The sequence below is a fragment of the Balaenoptera physalus genome (assembly GCF_965194825.1).
Source record: "Balaenoptera physalus genome assembly, chromosome: 10".
Taxonomy (NCBI): domain Eukaryota; kingdom Metazoa; phylum Chordata; class Mammalia; order Artiodactyla; family Balaenopteridae; genus Balaenoptera; species Balaenoptera physalus.
Window position 1 is genome coordinate 68,257,760 of NC_138889.1, and position 25,739 is coordinate 68,283,498.

The following is a 25,739-nucleotide window of genomic DNA, read 5'->3' on the forward strand; positions in this document are numbered from 1 at the left end:
TGTGACTTTGGATGAGTTATTTAATCTAAGTTTGCTCATCTGTAAAATGGGAATAATATCTACCTTGCAGGAGTCTTATAAGGAATATATATATGTATGTATCAATGTGTATATATATGTGTCTACATTCACCTATATATGACATCCACACATGTATGTATGTGTATATATATGTATATACATGTATATGTACATATGTGTATATTCATATGACATCCACACTCAGCGGGCACTCAGGAGATGTTTATTATTATGACTAACTCACAGGCATGCTGTGAGGACTTAATAAAAGACTATACAAGCTATACACTTTATAAGTTGTATACATCTGAACAGTCATTATAATTTTTCTGGGGCTGCCCAGGTCTGCAAAGCCTGACCCTCCTCCTGCCTCCAAGGGGTGTGACAAGTGTGCACGTGAGCCAGAGAATAAATGGTAGGAAAGAGTGGCCAGAGCTCTTCTCCACAGCAAGAGCCTCTTCTGATGGCTGGAATCAGAGACTGGGCAAGAGAGCCCCAGCTGGTGCAGAGGGTGCGGTTCCCACAGCAAGCATCCTCCACTCTGCACCCTTGCTCGGCTGCTGCTCTGGCTGGTGACTAAAGCTAGCCCTGCTCTGAAACCCGGACGATGTAAATAATGCACGGGCCCTTTCCTGTGCTGGGGTGGGAGAACGGGGAGGAGTCCTACTGGCGTCACAGGACTTGGCAACAGAGAATGCCATCGATAAGGTTCTCAGGAAACACAGCTTCCTCCCATTGACGGGTGTGGAGGGACCCCGAGAGCAAAGGTAGGGGTCAGCAGTCTCTGCAAGGGGCTGGTTTTCACCCCTGACGAGGGACTATGAGAACCTTCCTGTCAGGATGAGGCAACAAGACCCCACGGCCATCAAGTCAGCAGAGTACAGAGCACGAGATAAACAAGTGCAAAGCTGTTTGAGCCTTGCAGTTCTGGCCACAGGCCCACCCGTCAGGCCCTTTCCTCTGGGGGCCAGCCAACACAATCTCAGCTGTCATATAGGACATGCACATCTTGCTTAAATGGGTTATCAAACTCACTGAGCTTGCGTTTGATTCCTGGCTTTGTTTGGGTATTATGTGAAAATTACGTTTTCATCAATTATTTACCAAACTTACTTTACTACCTTGATTACTCACGTTCTGCATTTTTGCTATAGAACACATTTTTGAAAAATGTACAAGGCCCTGAGGACCCAGGGAGGTGTGGTTTACGTAAAGAAGCCACATGACAAGGTCAGTTCCTGAAGCAGAGAGCTATGCCTCATGAACTGGCACAGGCAGGGAGGGGCAGAGCCATTACCCTCCAAAAAGGCAGAGGCCTAGCAGGTGACTTACAAGGAGACCACTCTGGATGTGCCTCAGAATTCAAACTGCCTTAATAGGCCTTAGAATGAAATCAAAGGCCTCTGTGAACTGGCCCCTACCGGACTCTTCCCACTCTTCAGCCACATTCGCCATTCTGCTCTTCAAACACACTTACGTCCTTGTGGCCCCAGGGCCTTTGCATTTACTGTTCTTTCCTTTTTTTTCATGCTCTTACATTTGCAATTCAGTAGTTTTTAGTATATTCATAGAATTGTACAACCATCATTACAGTCAATCTTAGAACTTTTTAATCCTCCCAAAAAGGAACACTATACCAATTAGTGGTCACTCCCCCAATCCCCAGCCCTATACAACAACTAATCTACTTTGTCTCTGTGGATTTCCCTATTCTGGGTATTTCATATAAATGGAATCATACAACACATGACTGATTTCTTTCACTTAGCATAATGTTTTTGAGGTTCATCCATCTGGTAGCATATATAAGTATTTCATTTTTATGGCTGAATAGTATTCCATTCTATGGATATATCAGATTTTATTTATCTATTTATTAGCTGATGGACATTTGGTTTGTCTCCATTTTTAGCTATCATGAAAAATGCTTGTTATTGAACATTCACGTACAAGTTTTTGTGTGGACATATATTTTCATTTCTCTTTGTTATATACCTAGGAGTGGAATTGCTGGGCCATACAATAACTGTATGTTTAACTTTTTGATGAACTGTTGTTCCAAAGTGGCTGCACCATTTTCCTGAGAATTTCATTTCCTCCACATCCTCACCAACATTTGTTATTGCCCATCTTTTTTATTAAAACCATTCTAGGGATATAAAATTATATCTCATTTTAATCATTTATGATAAATGATAAATCATTCATTTAATGAATTTATCATTTATTATTCATGATAAACCATTTGAATTTGCATTTCCCTAATTACTACTGATGCTGAGCATCCTTTCATGTGCTCATTGACCCCTCATATATATTCTTTGAAGAAATGTCTATTTAAATCTTTTGCCCACTTAAAAAAATTAGTTGTCAATACTACTCAGCCATAAAGAAGAATTGAAATTTTGCCATTTGCAGCATCATGGGTGGATGTGGAGGGTATTATGCTAAGTGAAATAAGTCAGACAGAGAAAGAAAAATACTGTATGATACCACTTATGTGGAATCTAAAAAAATACAACAAACTAGTGAATATAACAAAAGAAGAAGCAGACTCACAGATATGGAGAAGAAACTAGTGGTTACCAGTGGGGAGAGGGAAGGGGGGGAGGGGCAAGATAGGAGTAGGGGATTAAGAGGTACAAACTATTATGTATAAAATAATCTATAAGGATATATTGTACAACACAGGGAATAGAGCCAATATTTTATGATAACTATAAATGGAGTATAATCTTTAAAAATTGTGAATCACTCTATTGTATATCTGTAACATATAATACTGTACATCAACTACACTTCAGTTAAAAAATTTAAAAATTAGTTTTTTTTTTATTGAGTTATAAGAGTTCTTCAAAGATATATTATAGAAACAATTCCCTTATCATATACATGCTTTGCAAATATTTCCTCCCATTCTGTGGGTTGTCTTTTCACTTTCTTGGTGGTCTTGTTCACCTATGAGCCCCACCTGCTCCTCTTTGAGTTGGAACCACCTCACCTGGCTCTTTATTATTCTTTTTGTTTTGGGTACATTAGTCCTGTCTGAACTATCGGACTTTGACCCTTCTGCGTCAAAAATCAAGTCTGGTGCTCCTGTGTCCTATCTACAATTGAATACAGGGGCCACCCAATGTGGGGTCTTGTGCAACCCATGCCCCAATTTTACCTTCCAGGGAGAGACTTGTGGACCCGCAGTTTGCGAAGCAGCACATCAGAAATATTGGGCATGACATCCAGGCCACTCTTTGACTCTTCTTCCTCCATAGCTGGGGAGAGTTCAGAAGGGGGCCCTGAAAAAAAAAGTGTTTAATTTATAAAATGTAATACTCTTGGCAATTTGCTTCAGGGGATAAGGAATAGCTTTAACATTTATTGGAACCTGGTTATATGCCAGGGGCTTTATAATTGTTATTTTATCCTCACAACGACCCAATGAGCTAGACCTTAATCATCCCATTTCTCAGGTGGGTAAACTAAGACTCAGCAAGATTAATAACTTGCTTAAGGTCACAGAACTGGTAAATGGCATAGGCTTCAAATAATTCAATCTGCTCTAAGTTCTATGTTCTTCCCATTGCTCTCCATAGTACCAAGCAGGCTCTTGTGTCTGGGGTCTGAGGTTGGTTTTTGGCAACTGGAAAATTGTTGGCTCTTTGGCTATAAAGTTTGGAAAAGTCCCCTCTCTTTGGCAGGCTTCTCAAGAGGCCTGATGCCCAACTATTCTTCCTCAGATGAATTCAGCAGTTCTATCATCTGTGTCCTAATTAGAAATCAGCATCTGGTTCCATATCCCCATAGATAGGAGTAGAAACAGGGTTTTTCCAGAGTAAAGCTAAGGTCATTAGATCTTTTACAGATCTCAGAAATAGATGCCTCCTCGTCAACAGAACCAGTAAATAGTCTTTTTTTTAAATCTCCTAAACCTGTCCTGGGTTTGTGCTCTGAAGGCAGAAAGAACAAACCAAGTAATCTCTTTCCCACAAATTTTTCTCCTGCTTGAAGACAGTACCTCTCCAAAGCTTCCCTTCTCCAGGTTGTAGCCCGATTTTCCCAGCTGTTCACTGTGGCCTCTAGATACCATCCCCTGACTGCACACATTCTGGTTGTTGCTGTCCCAGAAGCCCATATGTGCTCTAACAAGCTGTTAGCTCAGGAGCACAGTGGCAAATGGCCTTGGCATTGACATGAGTTATTCATTTAGCACAGACTTGCTGTGTCCTACACTATGGGCTCACAGCACATTTAGGATTAAAAGCCTTGAATCTCTTTTACTTGAACCAAATCAGGTATCTTCGTCCCATACAATGGTTACTTTCCATTTGCACGCAGGACTTTTAGTTATCCATGTTTTGCCGTCTTTCATGGCTTTGACCCAACAGATTTCCAGAACTGTAGTCTAGGCCAGAGATCAGGACTACGTAACCATCTAAATGGAGCTAAGATTGGGAGTCATGTGAATTAGAAGCCTCACCAAGGGAGACCATGCAGAGAAAAGAGGAGGTATAGTTTGGCTCCAGGTAAACAATGTTTAAATACTTTGAGCTTCCCGATAACTGAACAGTGTTCACGAGTTTCCTGGTACTCAAGGAATCCAGCAAAGTCCGGAGGACCATCTGTCAGAGTCAGGGCAGTCAGCGATCCTTCTTTGGATATAAGATTCGACTCATATCAGGTAGTTAGTTCTCTTAGTTACCTGTCACCTCTTGGGTTCTGTCTTGGCACTTACTGCTGTCTGACATTTCCATGTGACAGATGGCAAACGTTGTGGTGCCTCTGGCCACACTCTACCTTTATGTATTCCCTACTGCACCCAGCAGAGAGATAATGAAGCAGTGGGCTCCTGAGAAGTCTGTATGATTGACAGAACTGTATGAGGTCTAATAATCACAGGGAAGTCATATGAGGAGCTTTTGCCTAGAAAAGTCCCCTAGGTAGAACCCCACTCCCCAAAAAGGGATGGGTTTCTAGCCCTGCTAAAATGGCTGTCTTAAGAGTGATCCCAGGATTTCCCTGGTGGTGCAGTGGTTAAGAAGCCACCTGCCAATGCAGGGGACATTGGTTCGATCCCTGGTCCGGGAAGATCCCACATGTCGCAGAGCAACTAAGCCCATGTGCCACAACTACTGAGCCTGCGCTCTACAGCCGGTGAGCCACAACTACTGAGCCCTCATGCCACAACTACTGAAGCCCACGTGCCTACAGCCCGTGCTCTGCAACAAGAGAAGCCACTGCAATGAGAAGCCCGCACACCGCAACGAAGAGGAGCCCCTGCTCACCGCAACTAGAGAAAGCCCGCGCACAGCAACAAAGACCCAACGCAGCCAAATATAAATAAGTAAATAAAAATTATAAATAAATAAATAAATAGAGTGATCCCAGAACCTGCCACCCTCCTGATCTCAACCAAATTAACAACAAAAAAAATTTATAGTCAACTAAAAATAGATCAGCAACTCTCAAGTACAGGAAAAGGCAATAATCTTTAAAAATAATGGCCAGAGAAAAACAGAACTTACTAGAAATAAATGTAGAGCTCCCACCCTTGATAACCCTTTCTTCCTCCCTCAAAGAATCAGTACTGAGAGGAAGATGTGAGAGGAAAAGTTGTGACAAACTTTTGTAGTCACTTTTGTGACTACAGAGCCGGAAGAGAAGTGGACCAAGGGGTGGGCAGGCAGCTGCAGAGGCGGTTCAGAAAGTTTCTCTAGAGTAGAAGGATATCCATCCCACCATAAGAACACTCCAACAAGACAAAAAACTGCCTGTGCTGCTATTTGCTTTTCGTACTGAGGAGGAGGGGAGAGGAAAAGCAGAATGACAGCACAGTATTCTACCAGAGCTGATGATCTCAAACAACATAGAGGGACTTACCAGAAAGGAAAGTAAGAGAAAATAAATAAAACAATCCCTTCTGATAGAGTTAGTGGCAGGAGACACATAGAAAGCCCCAACTGAAGCTGTCACAACCCCTACCCCCTTCCTGCACTTCTGAGAAATAGCAGAGTGGCCAAACTCTTTGGATTTTGTCTATCTTTTCCTTCCTTTATCTGGCAGGGGAGTGAGAGTGGTTGCTGGGGATAGTTGGGTTAAGTGTGGAAAATAAACAGCTGGGCAGATTGTCCCTATAATTCTACGCTGAACTGGTGAAATAATCCATGCCCCACTACTGCCCACCCAAGGGAATAGGATATGCCCCCACTTCAGTGGAATAAATTCAAGTGTTAGACTATTAACAAAGTTATGGAAAAAGAGCAGAAACCAACCCACAACCACCACTACCCACAGCTCCAGCTGAACTTCCTCTTTTCCCCACCACCCAAGCAGTGACAAAGCAGACACAAAATACCCAGTCCTCAACTAAGCGCTGCCAGGAGGACAGAGATCTCAGAAAAGGTAGGAAAAAGTCAGTGAAAATTGACCTACACAATATATCTAGGTCAAGAGAAAATCCAGGTAGAAATGTCCATGTCAAAAAAAAATTAAATGAAAACAAATGGCATGGCAACTACACAAAAATAGTATAGTCAAAAGAGGAAGGAAAGAGGAGAGGAAGGTATAAAGGAAAGAAGAAAAGAAACATGCTGGAGACAGATGTCAGAATAGAAACATAGATGCAAGAAACACATAAAATGCATTTTTGTGCAAAATGTATACCACAAATGTTTTGACTCAAGGAGAAATTAGAACCTGAAAAAATGAAAATAGGAATCAGAGGTGAGATGAGAGGACTGCACAAAATGGAAGAAGATTACAATTTAAGGAAATAAACTGAAGACCAAAATGACAAAATGAAGCAAAAAATTCTAAAAATATAGAACTAACCAATATGTTGGAAATATGAAGGAATAAAACAGGTAGAGCCTCAAGCTGAATTAGTGGGGGAGATTGAGATGAGCACAAGGAAGTAAAGAAGGAAAGAAAGATTAAAGTATTGAGAGGTAGAGTAATGGACCTACAGTGGAAACACTGATGAGAAATTTATAGATTATGGTGGCTCTGAAGTAGTGAAAAAACAAAAGGAACAAAGAACACATTCAAAGACATAAGAGAAGAAAAAATTTCCTCCACTGAGAGAAAAGCTGAACTCGCAGACTGAAAAAGCACACCAAGAAAAAAAAATATATATATATAACCTTACTCTTTTCTATGTATGTATATATATCTTATATAGATCCATAGCTATATATGAACATAAAAATGCTTCTCCAACTACTCTCATAGAAAGAGTAAGTAACCTACAGGGAAAGGTGAGGGTTGAAAGGTGCTGGAAATAAGTTGGTCTCAGACTTCTCTACAACACTGAATACAGTGTAGCATCTACAAAGCTCTGGGGAAAAGAGTGATCCAGAATTTATAACCATCTAAGCTGTCCTTCAAGAAGAAGAACAACATTTTCAAACATGCTAGAACTCAAGGAACATACACCTCTAAGCCCTTCTAGAAAAACTATTGGATGATGAAATCCAGCTAAACAAGACATAAATCAAAATCATAAGCTTGGGAATTGTGAGCCACAGTAAAGGGACTGGTGGTGAACATTAAATTCGTTTACATATAAGTTTAAAGCTAAACAACTATGGAAATTATGGTTACAGAATGGAATGCAAATGTTACAACCTTGAGAGTATAAAAAGAATAACTTATCATTTGTATAGGTGGAGATGGAAAGGTTAGGAAGAAATATGAAAGAGGGAAGAAATACTGCCCTTCTCATCTTTCCCTGCAATAATCCAAACTTCAAATATGTAATATAAAAACGAACCTCAATGACTCCAAACCCTTAATGCATTTCATAATATATATTTTAAAACTTTTAAAAACTAACCTCTTTTTTTTTTTTTTTTTGGAGGAAGCAATTACCAAAATTCAGCAAGCCCTACAGTTTCACTTCACTTTAATTCAAGTTCAATTAAATTTTCATACTTTTTATTAAAAAAAAGTATATGGAGCAATCTATAATCTCCCTCACTCCTTCTGTATTTGTGGGAAAGGGGATGTTTGATGTAAGCGATTTTTACCTTCTTCTTTGTATTTTTCACTGTTAGTTGAATTTTTTGATAATCAATGAGCTATTTTTAATAAAACCAGTAAAATTATTTTAAAAATATCTGCCTATACCACCTCATTCCAATGAAAGCTTTTGTTTCTGGCAAACTCCAGGACTTGGAAAAGTAACTTCGAGGGCTTCTGGTTAAAGATGTGCTGAGGCCCAGGATGATCCCCCAAAACGTCAAAGATATTTGACCTGGGGATCAACTTTCTTCTGATCTATTTTCTCAGGGAGGCCTTCTCCTTGACTGAGACCTGAGGGCCCTGAGCCCAGACTGGGGAGTCTGGAAGGACTGCCTCAGCCCACACCTCTCCCAGCGTCCAGGTCCAGATATCCAACCACCTCCTAGACATTACCCCCTGGATCAGGATAATAAAAACTACTTCAACAGCCACCATTTATCAAACATAAGCTTGCATTAGATGCACTTTCTCATTTACTCCTTAGAATAGCCTTGCAGAGCAAATATCGCTAAGCTCATTTTCTGGGGACACTGCAAACTAGGAAACTGAAGCTCAGCAAAGTTAAGTAGATTCCCCAGGATCCCAGCTAGTTACTGGTAGTGCCAGGATGCAAAGCCAGTTCTGTCAGACTGCGACATCCAGGCTTCTTCCCACAGGCATTCAGGTGTCCAAACCCAAACTCGTTGTCTTTCTCCTTAAGGGAGCTCCTTCTCCTGTGCTCCCCACCCTGATTAATAGCACCATCACCCCCTTGGCCGTGCAGATGCACACCTGTTGGTCTTTCTGGTCTCCCCCTCCACCCCATCCCCTCATCAAGTCCTGCCAAGCTGACCTCCAAATGTCTCTCAAACCTATCCTCCCCACGTTCCCTCCTATCCATCTCAGTCTACAGTCCCATCACCTCTCACCAGGCTGCTTCCAGACCCTCTTACCTAGTCTCCCCACCTCTAGCCTCAGCTTTCATAAACTGTCCAGAAGAATTATTCTCAAACTCAGCTTTGATCCTCATGCTTCCTTACCTACAGGCTTCTCTGGCTTTGCAAGGGGTGCTAAAGGAAGTTCAAACTCATTAATTAGACCTCAAAGACTTTAGCTTCTCTGATTCCCACCTCCATTCCACCCTTGCTGCCCATCTCTTTGGGACACATGGCTCACACTTGGTTCACATGGGATTCCTTATGTTCCTGGAACACGCCAAGTGCTAGAAGATGCCTGAGTGCCTTTGCTCCTGCTATTCCCTCTGCCTGGGATGCCCTTCTCTTCCTCAGCTCAAAGCTGCTCCTCTAAGGTTCCTGCCCTGACTCATTCACCCCTACTGAGCTGGCTGCTTCTTCCTCTGTGTTCCTAGGTACTTTATGGTCTTAAAGTCTTAACAGAATGTATTGTAATGACATTGTCTACCCTTGTATTTCCTCTCCTACAAGGTGAGGGTGAGCTCATTAATTTATTCAATATTTATTTAGTGCTTAACTATGCTCCAGGCAATGAGCATGGAGCTAGGCATATAATGCTGAGCAAAACAGATGTGTCACTGTCCTCTGGGAGCTTGTTACCTGGCAGGACAGATTAATTAGAGAAATACCCAAATGTTACTTTTCATGCTGTGATAGATTTTATAAGGGAGAAGCATCTGGAGCGTGCTGGAAAAGTCTTCCCTAGGAAGGTGACATTTGAGCAGATATCTAGAGACTGAATGGGAGTTCATTAGGCAAAGAGGAAGAGAGGAGGAACATTGCAGGTAGAGGGAACAGCATGTGCCAAGCCTAAGAAGGAGGAGGAATGAGTTGCTGAAGGAAGGCCAAGACGTTGAGAGGGAGGAGGAGAGTGGTCCTAGAAGATGCTGGGGGGGTGAGCAGGGTTAATCGCACAGGGCCTCTTAAGCTCTACTAAGGATTCTAGTGCTCATTTTGAGAGCAGAATGAAGCCTCTGAAGAGGCTGAACCAGATTTGCATTTCAGAGATTCCTCTCGCTGCCTGTGGACGGTGGATTGAACTGGGTGAGGAGGTCAGGAGTGCAAGCAGAGGGATGGGATAGGAGGTTGCTGAGGGAGCCAAGGGACTGGTAATGACGGCAGGGCCTGAGCCTCCTTCACCTCTGCACCCCCAACATGCAGCCCAGGAACGGGTCCACAGTCAGCCTCATGTCTTTGGCTTGAAATGACCTGCAAATGATCAAGACCCAAACATCCTTCAAATGGTCCCTGTGAAGAGAACTGGTTGGCTTGTTGGAAAGACCAGATGCAACAGGGAAGAGAGTCTCTAAGTCCTCAGAAACCAAAGGAGAGCCAAAGTTCTTAAGACTCCAAAATGTTCTAGATTTTCCCCATCTCCCAAAAGAACAGCCAACAATCATCAGGAGATTTGAGTTTTTCCCAATGAGCTCATATGCACTGTTGTATTTAGAACCTGTTAAGGGGGCCAGACTCTCCAGCTCCCGGGGGGAGTTTACAATACCTTTGGTCCCAGGTACAGGCGGGGATGAGGCTCTTTGATGGGGCTTTCAGAATGTAGGAATAGGAAGTCACAACTCTGCTGATCAAGCACATGTGGTTGCCCGCCACATCTCCAGACTGCCCTATATACTGTGGAGCACAGAGTACAATGTCCCACTTAGCTGGCAAGAAAGAATTCTACAACCTTGATGACAGGAATTAAAATGTATGACAGGTTCCTGCTGTCCAGTATCACATAAAAACATTACATCAGCTCAGTGAAGTAGGTACTATTCTTACCCCCATTTTATAGATGAGCAAACAAGGCATCTAGAGCATAAGAAACTTGCCTGAGGCTATGCAGCTGGTAAGTGGGGAAGCTTGAGCTTTTAACCACTCCGATTCTAGAAATGAGAGAAAAGTGGGAGGGAGGGTACCTTTACTGAACACCTTCCATTGTTAATTTTTTAAAATTTAGTGTTTTTAGGAATCCAACTCATTTACCTGGTAATTTAATTTCTAAGATCCATCTTGTTCCCTGTTGGTATTAGATAGTGAGGTGTTGCTGTAGTAGTGGATGTCTACATTGTTATAATTTTTTGTAAGTTAACTTGGCAGTATGCATATATATTTAAATATAAATATCTTTTGATCAAGCAATTCTACTTCTAAGATACTATCCCATGGAAAAACTCATGCATTTCTATAAAGATACATCATGGAGAATGTTCATTATAACATCGTTTATAGTGGAGAATGAATACAAACAACCTAAATAGTAATCAATAAGAAAAAGGTCAAACAATTTATATAGTTCCTCATACCACAGGATGCTACAAAGCAGTATTAAATTTTATTAAAAAACTAAAAGCTCCATATGCACTAAATGAGAAACTTTCTAATATTGTTATGTAAAAAAGACAATGTGACAGAGACAACTGGTCATCCACCAAAATCTGCCCTCCTCTGCTTCCATGTGAAAGGAGTTTAATATGGGCATATGGCCAGCAGCCCAGCTAGTGACAACATTCCCCAGTATCCCTTGCTGCTAGGTATTGCCATGCCACATCATCACCAATGAACTGGGAGCTAAAAAGAGATATGCAACTCCCAGTTTACTTTAAAAAAAAAAAAAAGCCTGCTCTGAACTTCCATTCTTTCCCCTTCCTACAAACTGGAATGCAGATTTACCCATGATCCTGCTTCAACAATGTAGACAAGTGTAATACCTCAGGGGATGATGGCAAAATGACAACAGAGAAGAAACCAGGGTCTCCGAATGATCACGTGGAGCAGAGCCACCTGTAACCTGACAGCTCACCTTAGAATTGTTACTTGAGTATGAAACAATCTTCTCTCTCCTATAGGTTAGCATACTTTGGGGCCTCATGTCAAAGCAACTTAGATTTTATCTTAATTAAAGCAGGAAGGTTGCAGAATACCTTAAAAGAGTTACTTACATAGAAAATTTGGTAGTAAATATAAAAGAAAGTACACCATGACCACATGCATTTTATTGCAGGACCATAAGGGTTTATTTCTATATATGGAAAATTATTAATTAATATATTAAATGATATAATTTATATGATTCTTTCAATAGATATGCAAAACAAATTGACAAAATTCAACATGAATCTTAAAACTCGGAAGAGAAGAATCTATTTCCTTAAAATAATGAAAAATAAAAATATAAAGTAATACATGAAATAATATATTTTTATATTTTATATATTTTATCTTTCTACATATTATATTTTTCTATTTAGTGATAATATAAATATGAAATAATAATAAAAAGTTAAAATAGTGCATCTATTTAATAATTAGGTACAACATGGTCCTTGAAAGAAAAACACACAAAAAATTCAATTAAAAACAGAAAAAAGGCAAGAGTTCTCCTTATCACCATTGTCATATTAGAGAATGTTGCCAAAATAATAAAACATATACAGATATACAAGAGAAAGACACATACACATGCACAAGCACACAACTAAGACAAATAGTGAATCTGATAAAACAAAATAACAGATTGTGAATGTGAAAAAATGAGGTATTTTGCAAAGTGGTCAAGAGCCTTTGGATTTAGACACATCTGGGTTCCAATCTTGGCTTTAGCAATTAATTACCATGTGAACTTAATCTCCCTGAATCAATTTCCTCATCTGCAAAATGGGTATAATAAGACCCACCCCTCAGGGTTGTTGTAAGCATTAAGCGAAATACTGTCAAATGCTTAGCATGGGTCCTGGTACATGGTAATCACCATAGTTATAATAATAATGCTAGTTAACCACTATTGTAATCACTCTACCATTTGTTAACAGTAATATTTATTATATAAGAAACATGTATAATACCAAGCAGCATTCATCTATGACACTAATTATCAGTTAGGGAAATCTAATGAAAAAAGTCTTCTTCATAAATAAGCAAGAATATAAATCATGTAGAATTTGTCTCAATAAGAGATATGGAAGACCTGTACAAAGATCCTTAAATCTAATAGAGGAAAAAGAAAGGAATACTTAAATTAATAGAGGGACAAACCACGTGCCTGAATGAGAACTAAATGTTTGCAAACTAAATAACTGAAAAATCTATGAACTGCAAAACAAACAAAACTAGGACAGTTCTGAATCCAGTGTGTAGCCTTAAACCAATCACAATTAAAATGTTGTATAAGATGACATAAATTTCACTTAGAGAATAGGTAGGTGAGAGGCAAAACTGGAAAAGACCCGGAATCCATAAATCTTAGGTTAGAGTTAAGAGCTTTCTGAAGTGTCCTAGTCCAATAGGGAACAGAGGCCCACAGAGGCTGAGGAACATATTTAAAGATATCAGACACCGTTAAGTGGTGTCTGGCCATGAGCTCCAATCTCCTGAATTCTTATCCAGTTGCTCTATTAATTTGCACTGAATCTTTGTATCTAGAATACAATGAATACTCTGAAAAAGAAGAGCAATGGGGGAGAAGTAACCCACTGTACACTAGAACATATTATAAGGCAGCAGTAATTAAAATGGTACAGTACTGATCAGAATAAAACAGAATCAAGGGCCCAGAACCAGTCTTTGCTATACATTAAAAAAAGATGCAGTGTATGATTATCTAAGCCACAATGTAATAAGAAATATAAACACTATTAAAATATTATTGAGGTAACAGAATCTTAAGTCTTCAAATACCTATATCTTAAAACAAATTTCAGAGGTATTAGCAAAATAAATATAAATAAATCAAACTGTAGATAAACTACCAGAAAATAGATTTGCTATCCCAATTAAGGAGAAGTAATATTTTTATAATGATTTAAATAATAGAAGACTTTCAAAGGAAAAGATAGGCTAAAATTACTGTATAAAAACTTTATGATCTCTCTAAAATAATACAAAATTTGTTCAAAGGCAAAAAAAAAAAAAAAGAAAAATGAAAAAGTATTGACAAAAAATACAGCCAAAGAACGGTTACTATCTATAACATCTACATGTATGACCAACAAAAAACCCAAGACCCAAACGAACACATGAGTAAAGAAATGAATAGTTAATTCACCCATTAAGAAAAAAATATTTTAAAATTTTAAGTTTGGGAAAATTAATTGAACAAATAATGGAATGGTATTTCGCAATACTACTACTAATAGTAGTAATTGTTGTTATTTTGGATCATCTTGTTCTCATTACATTCTGGCCAATAAGGAACAAAAGCAAAGCAAAGCAAAGTCTAGTGCAGGTAGTTTAGTGAGAAGACCCTTCACTCAGTCTACAGGGAGCATCACCCACTGGAGGCAATTTGGTAAATGCAAATATTCCTACAAATATTCCTGCACTTTGACCCCGTGACTCTCAAGCCTGAGAATTTATCCCAAGGGAGTAACTTAAAGGAAGAAAGAAAAAAAACCTACAAGTACAAAGTTGTTTATAGTAGTGTTGTTAATCATAGTTAAAAGAACTGTAAACATCTGAAATACCCAACAATAGATACATCAATACAAAAGGAAACTATGAACCCATTAAATGATAAATATGAGGACAAGTCAGACTATAATGGAATTAGTCGTGAAATAAGTATTTTAAAAGTAGAAACAGGGGACTTCCCTGGTGGCACAGTGGATAAGAATCCGCCTGCCAATGCAAGGGACACGGGTTCGATTCTTGGACTGGGAAGACCCCACACGTCACAGAGCAACTAAGCCTGTGCGCCACAACTACCGAGCCTGCGAGCCACAACTACTGAAGCCTGCGCGCCCAGAGCCTGTGCTCCGCAGCCACCGCAGTGAGAAGCCCGCGCACCGCAACAAAGAGTAGCCCCCGCTCGCCACAACTAGAAAAAGCCCACACGCAGCAAACAAAAACCCAACATAGCCAAAAATTAAATCTTAAAAAAAAAAAAAGGCAGAAACAGGAAGTTACATCTACACCACCAAATCAATTGTGAAAAAATTATAAATAAGGGTAAATACTGGAAAGAATAGAAACTGTTGCTTTTTCAGAATTTATGGGGTTGCGGGTGAAATTTTAAGATAAATCTTTCCCTAGGGTTTTAAATCTGCTTTAATAAACAAGTTCGAAATTAAAAGTAGAGAAGTATGTCATATTTTTCCAAAGATTTCATCTAAAGATGATTAATTTTTTTTAATTAGTACTTTAAAAAATTGTTGGAGAGTCAGGCATGTAAGCCAGCCGGAGTGGCAGCGCCGGTAGCAGCGACCCGGAGGGAGCACGAGGCGACGCTGGCTGCGGGGACCCGGTGACAGCGCGAGAAGTACTAGATTTTACAAGTTTGCACCATGCGTGAGTATAAGCTAGTCGTTCTTGGCTCAGGAGGAGCTGGAAAATCTGCTCTGACTGTACAACTTGTTCAAGGAATTTTTGTTGAAAAATATGATCCTACGATAGAAGATTCTTACAGAAAGCAAGCTGAAGTAGATGCACAACAGTGTATGCTTGAAATCTTGGATACTGCAGGAACGGAACAATTTACAGCAATGAGGGATTTGTGCATGAAAAACGGACAAGGCTTTGCATTAGTTTATCCCATCACAGCGCAGTCCACATTTGATGATTTACAAGATCTGAGAGAACAGATTCTTCGAGTTAAAGACACTGATGATGCTCCAATGATTCCGGTTGGTAATAAGTGTGACTTGGAAGATGAAAGAGTTGTAGGAAAGGAACAAGGTCAAAATTTAGCAAGACAATGGAACAACTGTGCATTCTTAGAATCCTCTGTAAAATCAAAAATAAATGTTAATGAGATCTTTTATGACCTAGTGTGGCCAATTAACAGAAAAACTCCAGTGCCTGGGAAGGCCGGCAAAAAGTCGTCATGTCAGCTGCTTTAATATACTAAATGCATTGTAGCTCTGAGCCAGGTCTGAAGAACTGTTGCCCAATTCAACAGTGCCAGCATTCCAACTTTGTTAAACCTACCAACATCTTAAATGGACTTCCTGTGGTGGTACCCTTTAAAAGGCGGATGAAAGCTACTACATCAGTTTGCACATTCTAATCACTTTCCAGTGTCACAAGAGAGATTTTTACTTATATAATAGTCCTAGAGTATGCAGCTGGTAAAACCAGAGGCTACAATCCAGTATTACTGCTAAGAGACATTTTTCATCCACCGATGTTGTACATGTATGAAAATGGTGTACTGTATACTTTAACACGCCCCATACTTTGTATTGGAGAGTACAATAATGTAAATCCTAAAAGCACCACTATTTTAGCATAATAGAAGAAAGTCCAAAGAGCTCCTATATAGACTACTCCAGATAACTTCACTTCTTTGATACTTGTAGCTTATTGTAATTTTTTAAAAATAAATTCAAGGTCATTATCATTGTATTGTACAAATAAGCGCTTTAACACAGCTATATAGTTTTTTAATTTTTAAAAATCTGTGGAGACAGTGATCTTGTCTTTAAAATATGATAGTCCTTTCAGTATAATGTCTTAAAGACGTTGCCTTTAATATCTGTTGGGAAGGAAATATCCAGACTTTTCAAATCTTGTATTATATGTTTCCTTTTTTGTTTACATAGGGAACAATGTTTATAGTTGTGTGTACAGTGGGGGTCTACAACAAGAAGTGTATATTTTCAAACAATCTTTTAATGATTTAACAATTTGTGTAAATCATTTTCAGGCTTCTGCAGCTGTAGATTCTCACTGTGAATCCCCTGCTTGCTCATGCATAAGTGTATTTGCAATACCAAATATACAGGTTTAGAATTTTTACCTGTTCGTGATTGTTTCACACGTGTAACGTTTTGGTTGAGATGTTAAATGGTGGACGAGTACTGTGGATGTGAATGTGGGAAGTAATTTTAATCATGTGTAATTGATCACAAGGCCTAAGTTGCAGTAAAACAGAATTGCTGTTTTATTTAACAATGCCTTGTTGCTTTGTATGCATTAACATTTGGGTGTAAACATTGTGTGTCTATCCAACAGGGAGCCACAGTATTTAAATTGACCAACCTAATGTTACAACTCCTTTTGAGGTGGCCAAACGTAAACTAAAAGCCTTAATTAAAGTAGTGCAATTTTGCATAACTTAGCATCAGTAGTTCAATAAAATTGGATTGCCAAAAAAAAAAAAATTGTTGGATGTTTTACTTCTGGGAATCTTCTTGTCAAAGTTGAATAGGTAGGTGTTGTTAATGTATTTCAGACTAGGGGCTTCCAACATGGTTGGTGGCACCCTGGACACAGCCACAGAACAATTCTTAAGCAGAAGGTTTCTATGCTGAGAACGACCAGGAGTAGCGTGAGCCATCAGGAGAAGCGAGTCAGGAGATGGGAGCTGGGGTGGAGGTGAGGCAAGAGACCCCAAGTCTTACTTTCTGAAGGCGAGTCTGGCAAGTGGGTGGGTGGGGCCTTGCAGCCACCAGGAGGGAAGGGCTGGGGTCTGGACTTTGTAGTGACAGCAGATTAGAAAGCAAGAGATGACTCTGATGTCTCAAAAAGAGGAACTGTTCTATCTGGGTGGCTTCCTGGGTGTGAGAGGAAAAGGAAAAGGAAAAGGAAGCATCAGAAGTTCAGGCCTGGGTCACCCTTCCAGACCCACTAGGTGCTAACAAGGCTCAGGGAGGGCTGGAGGGGTCCAGAAGGGGGGCTGGTTGGAAGAAGACAAGTTTAGAGGTTTTCTGAGTGGGCAGGAAATGCCATCTGATTCACTTATTCATCCATCTGCAAATATTTACTGAGGGCCTGCTCTGCGTCCGGCCCACACTCGCCACTGGGATGGACAAAGGCCCTGACAGGATGTGCAGTGTTTACACGTTCACCTTTGATCTGGAGAAAATGAATCTAGCCCCAGCCTGAGGAGAGCATCTCCCCAATCCCACCTACCTTTTTCCTGCTCAGCCGCTTCACTAAGGTCTGGAAGCTTGAGCCCCACTAAGTTCTGATTTCTTAGCAGGATGTGCTCCTTTTTAGGAAAAGAAAGACAACGTTTCAGATGGTGACCTCAGGCTGGACTCTTGCCTCGGTTCTATGGCTGTGACCCCTCAGTCTCACGGGGCAGCACTCGGGGCGGGGACAGTCACAGCATCTGAGGGCCACCAGGAAGACCGCTTCTCTCCCAGCCTGTAAAGGTGCTGGAAACCCCACCATCAGCGCCCCATTCCTTGGGTCAGGAATGGTCCTTCGCATGGCTGGCTTTTTGAATAAGCCTGTGAGCCTCAGGGCAAGGGAGCTGCCAGCCACATGGTGGCTGAAGGCTGGAGGACAAACAGAAGCAGAGCCCAGGGCTCTGGGGATAGGAGGGTCCCCTGGGTGTGTATGGAGCCGCCAAAGATGGAAACAATCTTTGTGATCTCATGGCTGTGCTCTGAGCTGCCTGGAGCTTCCTGCCTTGTTATTCTGGGCAGTGAGTGCCCACTTTCAGGACTTGTGACCTCCCCTGCCCCTAGTTCCTCAGTGGCCTGTGATGGCACCTCTTGAGCTGTTAAACTCTCCAGACGAACGAGGCCTGCAGATTGCTGTCCCAAGGCAGCAGGCCAATAGCCACTGCTGCCTGGGGCTTCGGCCAGCAGAGCCGAGGAGAGATGGGGATGCTGACGGCAGGTATGTGGCACAGGTAGGCTCACACCTGTTCCAAGCCCAAGACCAGTGCTCCCAAGGGGAAATGCCACACAGAGCTCCTTGGGCCTGTGACTTGTGCTTCTAAGGGGATTTTCAGTGTCCCGGTAGCAAAGGCCACTTGGACGGTTTTCCTCCTGGGTGACGGAGAGGAAGGGGCCAGCAGAGGGAGCTCTGGCCCAGATGGAGTCATGGGCCAGGGCCCTTGACCTGTTTCCTTAACCAGAGGCCCACAACCAAGCAGCTCTCGGCACCCTGGCTTGGGCTGGAGGTGCAGTCAGACGCAGGGCAGTGGTTAGTGGGATGGGGCCTCCAGATTCTCTGTGGTTTTCTTTGCTGCAGAGAGGAACTGGCAGGGGTCTGGGGGTGGCCTGTCGCCTGGGCCTGGCCTCTGCTGCCCAGAGGCACGTGAAGGCAAATGCCTGTCTGGCCTCCTTGGTGTCACCTTCCCCAGGGGTCTGGGGCTGCGGCCCACCAGGGGCGGCCCTTGAAGGCCTGTGCTGACCCGCTAGTTAGTGAGGTCTTCCTGGTTGGGTGGGCTTTTCCGTGTATAATGTTTTTAACCTCAGCAGCCAGGCCCCAGCTCCCCCGGAGCCTCCAACGCAGAAGTCTTCTGTGCAGGACAGTGGCCACGGTTGGAACGCGTTCCTGCTAGTACAGATCCCCAACCCCGCACTTGCTCTTGACCGCTGTCAAGTGCCTCTTTTCCTTCCCTGTCCCACGCCCCCTCTGTAGGGGAGCCAGGAGGGCCTCGTCCAACTCCAGCTCCACCCCATGGAGTCCCGGCTGCCTTGGCCTGTGGCCTGGGTTGGCCCTCTGGGGAAGTGGGGCTTGGGTAAGGATTTCTTTGTCCTGTTAAACTCTTCTCTTCTTCACACCCTGGGCTCTCTCCCCCTACATCTCTGGATGCCCCCCAGTCATTCCACGAATAGGGCAGTAGCCCCATGAGAGACAGCTGTGCCTGGTTTGACGGCCAATGACAGTTAGGGACATCAGGGGTGTTAGAAGAAATTCACCACAGAGGGAGCAGCCCCTCACGGCCATGTTTGGATGGATTTGAGGCCCTTTGTTAACAGGCATCAGGAAGGAAAGCTTGGGGGGCAAGACGGAGGGAAAAGCCATTCCATCCCTGCCCCATCCTAGGCATGACAAGGCGCTCCATCAAAGGCTTCTTGTTCATGAGCCACCAGCTCCAGTTAGAGAGGAAAACACAGCCCAGGACTCAGGGCCCATGTGTCCTTCCATATACCCACCTTCCCCTTGAAATGTGGCTTTGTGTGGCAGCTCTACACCAGCTGACCTCACCCGAGTGAGCAGGGTAAAAGCACGAAAGGTGATATTTATGAAGGACATGCTGCCCAGTGGGCTGGTTATCGGGGTGGGGAAGTTCAGGGCTCCACAAGGCCCACGTCTGGGCCACAGCTGCCCCACCCCAGGCCCAGGTCAGCCCAGCCCAGAGACCCTCAGCCCAGGTTGGGGATCTGGACACACACCCTGCCCAGCAGGCCCCCAGGAACCCACCTCACGGAGTTTGGTCAGTTTCTGCATCCGCACTGGCTGCACTTGTATCTGAAAGTCTTTAAGTCCAGGAGCCTTGGCCAGCTTGCTGCCAGCTTTGCCTGAAAGACGCTTCTCTTCCTCTGCCAGCGGCACCTTGGCAAGCACTTTCTGCAGCCGGGGGCCGGGTTCTTCGGGACTGCTGTCCCAGGAGGCACCCCGCAGCAGGGGCGGCCGGGACGCAGGGGGCCACAGCTCAGCTTTGGAGCCAACCTTGGACCCTGTGGGCTCTCCAACTGTACTTTTCCCCTGGGGGGACTGGGGAGCCGCCCCTCCAGAGCCCTGGGTTGGGCTTCTGGGCAGAGGGTTGCCCTCCTTGGCTGTCTTCAGAAGCGGCTTCCCTAGCTCGCTCTCAACAGGGCCAGGCTGGGGGCTGTTCAGGGCCATTTTCCCACCACTGCCTGTGCCAGAAGCTGGGCCCTTGGGTATGGCCTCTGGGCGATGGAGGGGATCAAAGTTCTCCTTTTGTTCTATTGCAATTTCTTTGGACTTCTCAACTGTGGGAGGGCGAGGATTCAGCCTGCCCTGAGACACTTTCCTCTGGTCATTCTGCTTCCGGTCAGCTAGCCCTTTGAGGACATTCTGAAAGAGACAAGGTAGAGCTGGGACCCTGGGGGCAGGTTGGAGGGGAGAAGGGTGGATTCACCTCTGCTGTGGGGTCTCTATCCCCATGGACCCTGCTAAGGGACCCGCCTGTGTGTGTGTGCGGGCGCATGTGTATGCGTGTATGCATGCGTGCGTGCGTGCGTGTGTGTGTATGGGTGGGGAGGTTTGGAGAGGTGTGGGCTAGGTAGAAAGGGAGGACTTCTCAGTCACATCTGAGCCGGTAAAGGGGACCTACAAACAAGCCTGAGGTTTGTAAAACAGACAGGATAAGGGGACCTGCCATTCAAAACCTGCCAAGAACTTCCCAAGGGCTAGGCGCTGCAGAGGACAGTGGAATGGAGGGCAGCCACAGGTTTTGGCTTTGACTCTGTTGCCCAGATTCTAGTCCTGGCTCTGCCTGGCAAGGCCCTTAACTCTTAGGGATTCAGATTTCCCATCAGGTTTGTGAACTCCCTGAAATTATATACAAATGTATATGTGTGTTTGTGTGTTGTATGTATTTTTCTGGGAAGAGAGTCCATAGCTTTCAACAATCTCTCAGAGCATTCTATGATCCAAAAGAGGTTACAGATCCCTGAATAAGGGGATTCTTGCAAAGCTGATAGCTTGCTGTTCAGAAGTTCTAAGATTCTGTACTCTTCTTTCGTTTCCCAAGGGAAACCTGCTTTGTGAGGTGCAGGTTTGTGGGTCTGTCTGGATATTTGTGTGGCTGTCTTGTGTGTGTGCTGAAACTCTACCAGAGGACTCTAGCCCAGACCCAGTTCTAGATGAGATTATACTCTATGCTGCCCTTGACACCACCTTGAGCAGGTGGTTCTAAGCAGGTGTGGGGCTCTTCTTTTGCTCGTCAGCAAAGACGAGGTTTTCCAGGCTGCCCCCAGGAAGAGTCTCAGCCAGGGGCTGGAGCTTTCCTGCAGTTTTCACTAGAGCTGACGGGCGCAGCAGTCTCGCATGGCTGTTGCTGGGCCCGGTGGCCCCCCTGGTCTCTGGCAGCAGCCTGACTGGGAATGTAGGACTATGGGCAGGACCACCATGGAGGTCATCCCCACTGAATCCCACCGCCTCACCCCCTCCACCTCAGAATTCCAGTCACCATAGGGCAGAGGAACCTTCTAGCTTCCTCAGCCTGGACCTTCCACTCACGCACACCCACTGGCAGGCTGCCCAGGGCCAGCCTAGGCTTCTGGGACACCATGTCTCCCACACTCAAATCATCCAAACTGGGCAGACCTCAAACTCACAGGCTCGCCAAGGGGAGGTGAAGAGACTTCGGCCTCATCCCCCTTCTGCGGGAGAAAGTAAACACGAGTCAGTCAGCAACGTGAAGAGACCGAATCTCCTCTTGAAACGCCCTCAAGGAGTCCCCTAGAGTGGTGTCGATGTCTCCCCCACCCAGCACCCTCGCCTCCAGCGGGTCATGGAGGGCCTCTCAGGTGTTAAGGGGTAAGAGGAGAGACTAGTTGACATAGAAACCCCAAACGGTGCCCCGTTACCTGTGGTGGTGCTCCGGGCAGAGGGGACACTGGTCCACTGCACGCATCCAAACCTAAAATGGTCCAGACACTGGCGAGTGATGTCCAGCACCCCAGACCCTCAGCTGTCCCTTTAGCAAAAACGCATCTACCTCCCCAGAATGTCCTCCCTTGGGTCCCTTGGGCCCAGGAGCCAGTAATGCCCGTGCTTGTTGAGTACCTCTCACAATGCCAGGCTCTGTGGGGAGCCCCTATCTAATCACCACAGAAACCACATGAGGAGGCCGGGGCAGAGGGAAATCAAGACCACACAGCCGGAGTGTCAGCGCTGGGATCCGAACCCGGGCTGCCTGGCCCGAGCCTGAGCTTGCTCCGCAGCTCTGACAAGGGTAGGCTGCTCTCCCTGGCACCCCACCCCTACCCTGGCTGAGCTGAGGGTGTGGCCCTGAACGCAGCCTAATGAAAGGGAAGCAGTCAAAACACAAAGAGTGGCCCAAATAGAGGCCTTTGCAAATAAACTCTGAGGTGACCTCTCTCCAGGTCCTTTCTGGGCAGAGGGCCCCAGCCATAGCCCCCTTCCCTCCATCCTCATCCTGGGCTAGGCCTACCTCCCCACGCTAGCTTGAAACCCCCAAAGAAAGCACATCTTCCTCCTCTGAGGCAGCCCAGCCAGGCCCCTGGGGAGGGGGCCAAATGGGGGTCCTGACTGGGAAGGCTGCAGGACAGGAGTCCTGGGGCCCAGGGGAGGGACTGAGCTGCCACCCAAGGCGGGAAGCCAGAGTGGGCAATGCTGTGGGGTTCGGCGGGGGGGAGGTGGACCTCACCAGGCCGCTTGGGGACGGTGAGGGAGTTGCTCTGAGAGGACCCAGGAGAGGCTCCGGGGCTGGGGTTTGGGAAGACAGCTGTGGAGACAGACACAAATTGGCCAGCATTCATGAAGGCTCAGGACTTCAGCCTAACAAAGACATCCTTTCAGGTATTTCTCGCCTCTGGGGACTGGGTCTGCCTTGTCAGGTTCAGGGGCTGATTCTGGACTCCATATAAGGCTCCTACCACAGCCCAATGCCTCCCTGCTGCCAGCCCAACGCGGGGGGGGTGGTGGTGTGCTGGAGTCATTTGGGGGAGAGGGAGGGTGATTGGGGTCACAGTCCTCAGTCTGCCTGGCCTCACCCCAAAGCACCTTCTAGAAACAGAGGACCTGGCGTTGCTTGGCAGGTACAGCTCCAAAGGCTATACCCCCTAGACTTGCCAGGATGGCTCTGATTTCAAATGTGCCCCTTCCCTCCTAAGTACATTCAGACTTGTTTAACTGCGCCAAATTTTTGCTCAAGAAAAAGAGTGACTTTAGCCAAAGGGATAGCAGGAGAATTTCAGAAAACCTTTCTTCTAATCCAGAAATTCCAGACAGACACCAAAGACCACACTTCCCTTCCCTAGGGTCCTTCCCGGGGCACAGCTGGAGGTCAGGGAGAGGGAGCCCAGGGCCGGCCTCTCCTGACCTTTGCAGAGGAGGTGCCCACAGAGCAGGGCCTCCTGGGGATGGTGGGAGACCACACAGACTCCAACCCTGCAGGGTGGCCCGGGAGTCTGTGCACTCGGGCATCACACAGAGGGTTTCTCTCCAGGCAGGGTTCAGGGACTGGGGAGCCCAGGTCAAGTTCACGGGTGTCATATGGGCTAGCACTTCTTGGCAAAGCAAGAAGACACAATGGTCACACATAGGCCCCCCAAAAATGGAAAGCAGAGTTTTCTGGGCTAGAGTTGGGTCAGTATTTCGGAGCTTCTGATACGGGGTGAGATGCCCTCTCCGCACAGGATCGTCTCCACGAGGCTCAGTCCTCCTGGGCCCAAGAGGCCTGGGGGCAGGCGCGGCAAGGGCCGCCCCTCGGAAGCAGGGCTCCTGCTGCAGCTGGGGCTGGGCCCTCCCCAACGCCCGCCCCCGTCGGAGGGGCTCAGGGCGGCCACCTGTCGTCCTACCTGACGGGCAGTCGCCGGGGCTGCTCCTGGACTTCCTCCCGCGGCGGGTCAGGAAGCGCTCACTCACCGACTTGGCTTCCTCCAGCAGTGCCAGGTTTTTCTTCTTGTCCTCCTCGGAGATGCTGATGTCCGGCAGCTGGCCGTTTACCAGGTCAATGATGTGCCCCGCAGGGTCTGCAGAGGGAGGGTGAGCATGGCGTGAGAGCCACGGAATCCTTGGTCCCCAACCTCAGCCCTGCCCCCAGCCCCTACCCCTCAGCCCAGGGACACTGCCCGGAGGGGACTCGGCCAGCCAAACCTCAGCCCGATGCCGGGTCCTGGAGAGGGCTGCGTGGGGACAGACAGGGCTCCCCCAGCAGGCCTGGCCCCTCCAGCTTGTAGCCGGTGGATGTGGCAGGTCCTCTGTCACAAATGGCCATGAGGCCACCTAGGTTCCCAGTACTGTCCTCAACTCTGCCATGAGGGAAGGCCATCAGGAGCCCCACCTGTTCTATCTGCTGCCCTGGTGTTCTTCCTTTGGGTCTCTGTTTCTTTAACAAGATAGTGAGCTTAACATATGTGGATAAAGGAAGCACTCCAAAGATCATGGGCCAAAGACACAATCCCATGGCCACCTTCCCTCCTTTTTCCCTCTACTCACATTGTTTACCCCCATCCTTCTCCATAACTGCCCCTTCTCCGGGACGCATTCCCTGGGTGAGTGACACCACCTCTCACCCAGCTGCTCGGAAACATAGGAGTCTCTCCACACTCCTCCCTCTTCCTCAGCTCCCCCCAGGTCCAACCAACTCAGCATCAAGTAAGTATCTCTGGAACCTGTGCCTCATCTCCACTCTTGCTCATCAGCTGTAACTTACCTGCACAATTACATCAGCCACCTCATAGGTCCTCCACCTCCAGGCTATCTGCTCCATCCCATCCTCCACTGCCTATCAGAGTGACCTTCCTAAGGGCCATATCTGACCATGTAATTCTCCTGCCTCAGCTCATCAGGATTCCTCCTGGTCCCCAGTGTGACATCCAGATGCCAAACTGCACCCAGCCACTTTTCCTGATCCCACATACTCCTCTCCTCCGGCCCCTTGGTAGTGAATGGCTCCCATTGTGCCTCTCCAGCCTCCTTTCCTCCTCCTTCTTGTCATAGCTCCCCGGTTTGCACTGGGTGAAACTCGTCTGAGTCTCAATCATGTTAGGAAGGAGCTAAACCACACTGCCCATCTCATCCCAAGTGCCAGTAATGGAACCATGTTCCATCCTCAGCCAGCCAATGAGTTCAATCCCCCTGGGTGACTGGTTCAGGGATGGCCATGGAGGCCGGTGAGAGGCAACTCTGAGAAGGGTGGTGGGTATATGGGGAAGAGGAGCTCTCTTTTCACTGAAGGGGTGTAAGTTGCTGGTACCCATTTGCCCAGAAGGAAGCCAACACACAAGAGAGGAAACTTGGGAGATGGGATGGGATGATTACTAATGACCCAACATGAGCATCTGGGTTCAGCACTCCCTGAAAACACAGACCCTGGCTTTTATTTATTTTTATGTGTTTTGGCATAAGCTAGTT

At 45.3% G+C, this 25,739-nt stretch overlaps 1 protein-coding gene and 1 pseudogene across 5 annotated transcripts in view; one reads left to right on the top strand and one right to left on the bottom strand.

The window, feature by feature from the left end:
- Positions 1–25,739, bottom strand: part of IRAG1 (inositol 1,4,5-triphosphate receptor associated 1) — a 148,563-nt gene that overhangs the window by 34,651 nt on the left and 88,173 nt on the right. For 2 of the 4 annotated variants that reach the window (XM_082478112.1, XM_082478111.1), the window contains exons 5-10: positions 24,182–24,355; positions 22,226–22,278; positions 21,974–22,018; positions 20,091–20,708; positions 17,838–17,916; positions 3,191–3,314 (exon numbers count right to left, since the gene is read on the bottom strand). In XM_082478112.1, coding sequence (XP_082334238.1) covers positions 3,191–3,314; positions 17,838–17,916; positions 20,091–20,708; positions 21,974–22,018; positions 22,226–22,278; positions 24,182–24,355 — 1,093 coding nt within the window. Of the gene's footprint in view, positions 1–3,190; positions 3,315–17,837; positions 17,917–20,090; positions 20,709–21,973; positions 22,019–22,225; positions 22,279–23,028; positions 23,107–24,181; positions 24,356–25,739 lie in introns of those variants that run through there. The other 2 variants (XM_082478114.1, XM_082478113.1) reach the window with 2 other exon arrangements.
- Positions 4,928–17,803, top strand: LOC309668395 (ras-related protein Rap-1b pseudogene; annotated as a pseudogene). The gene has a single exon. The product of its transcript is annotated as a ras-related protein Rap-1b pseudogene (transcript).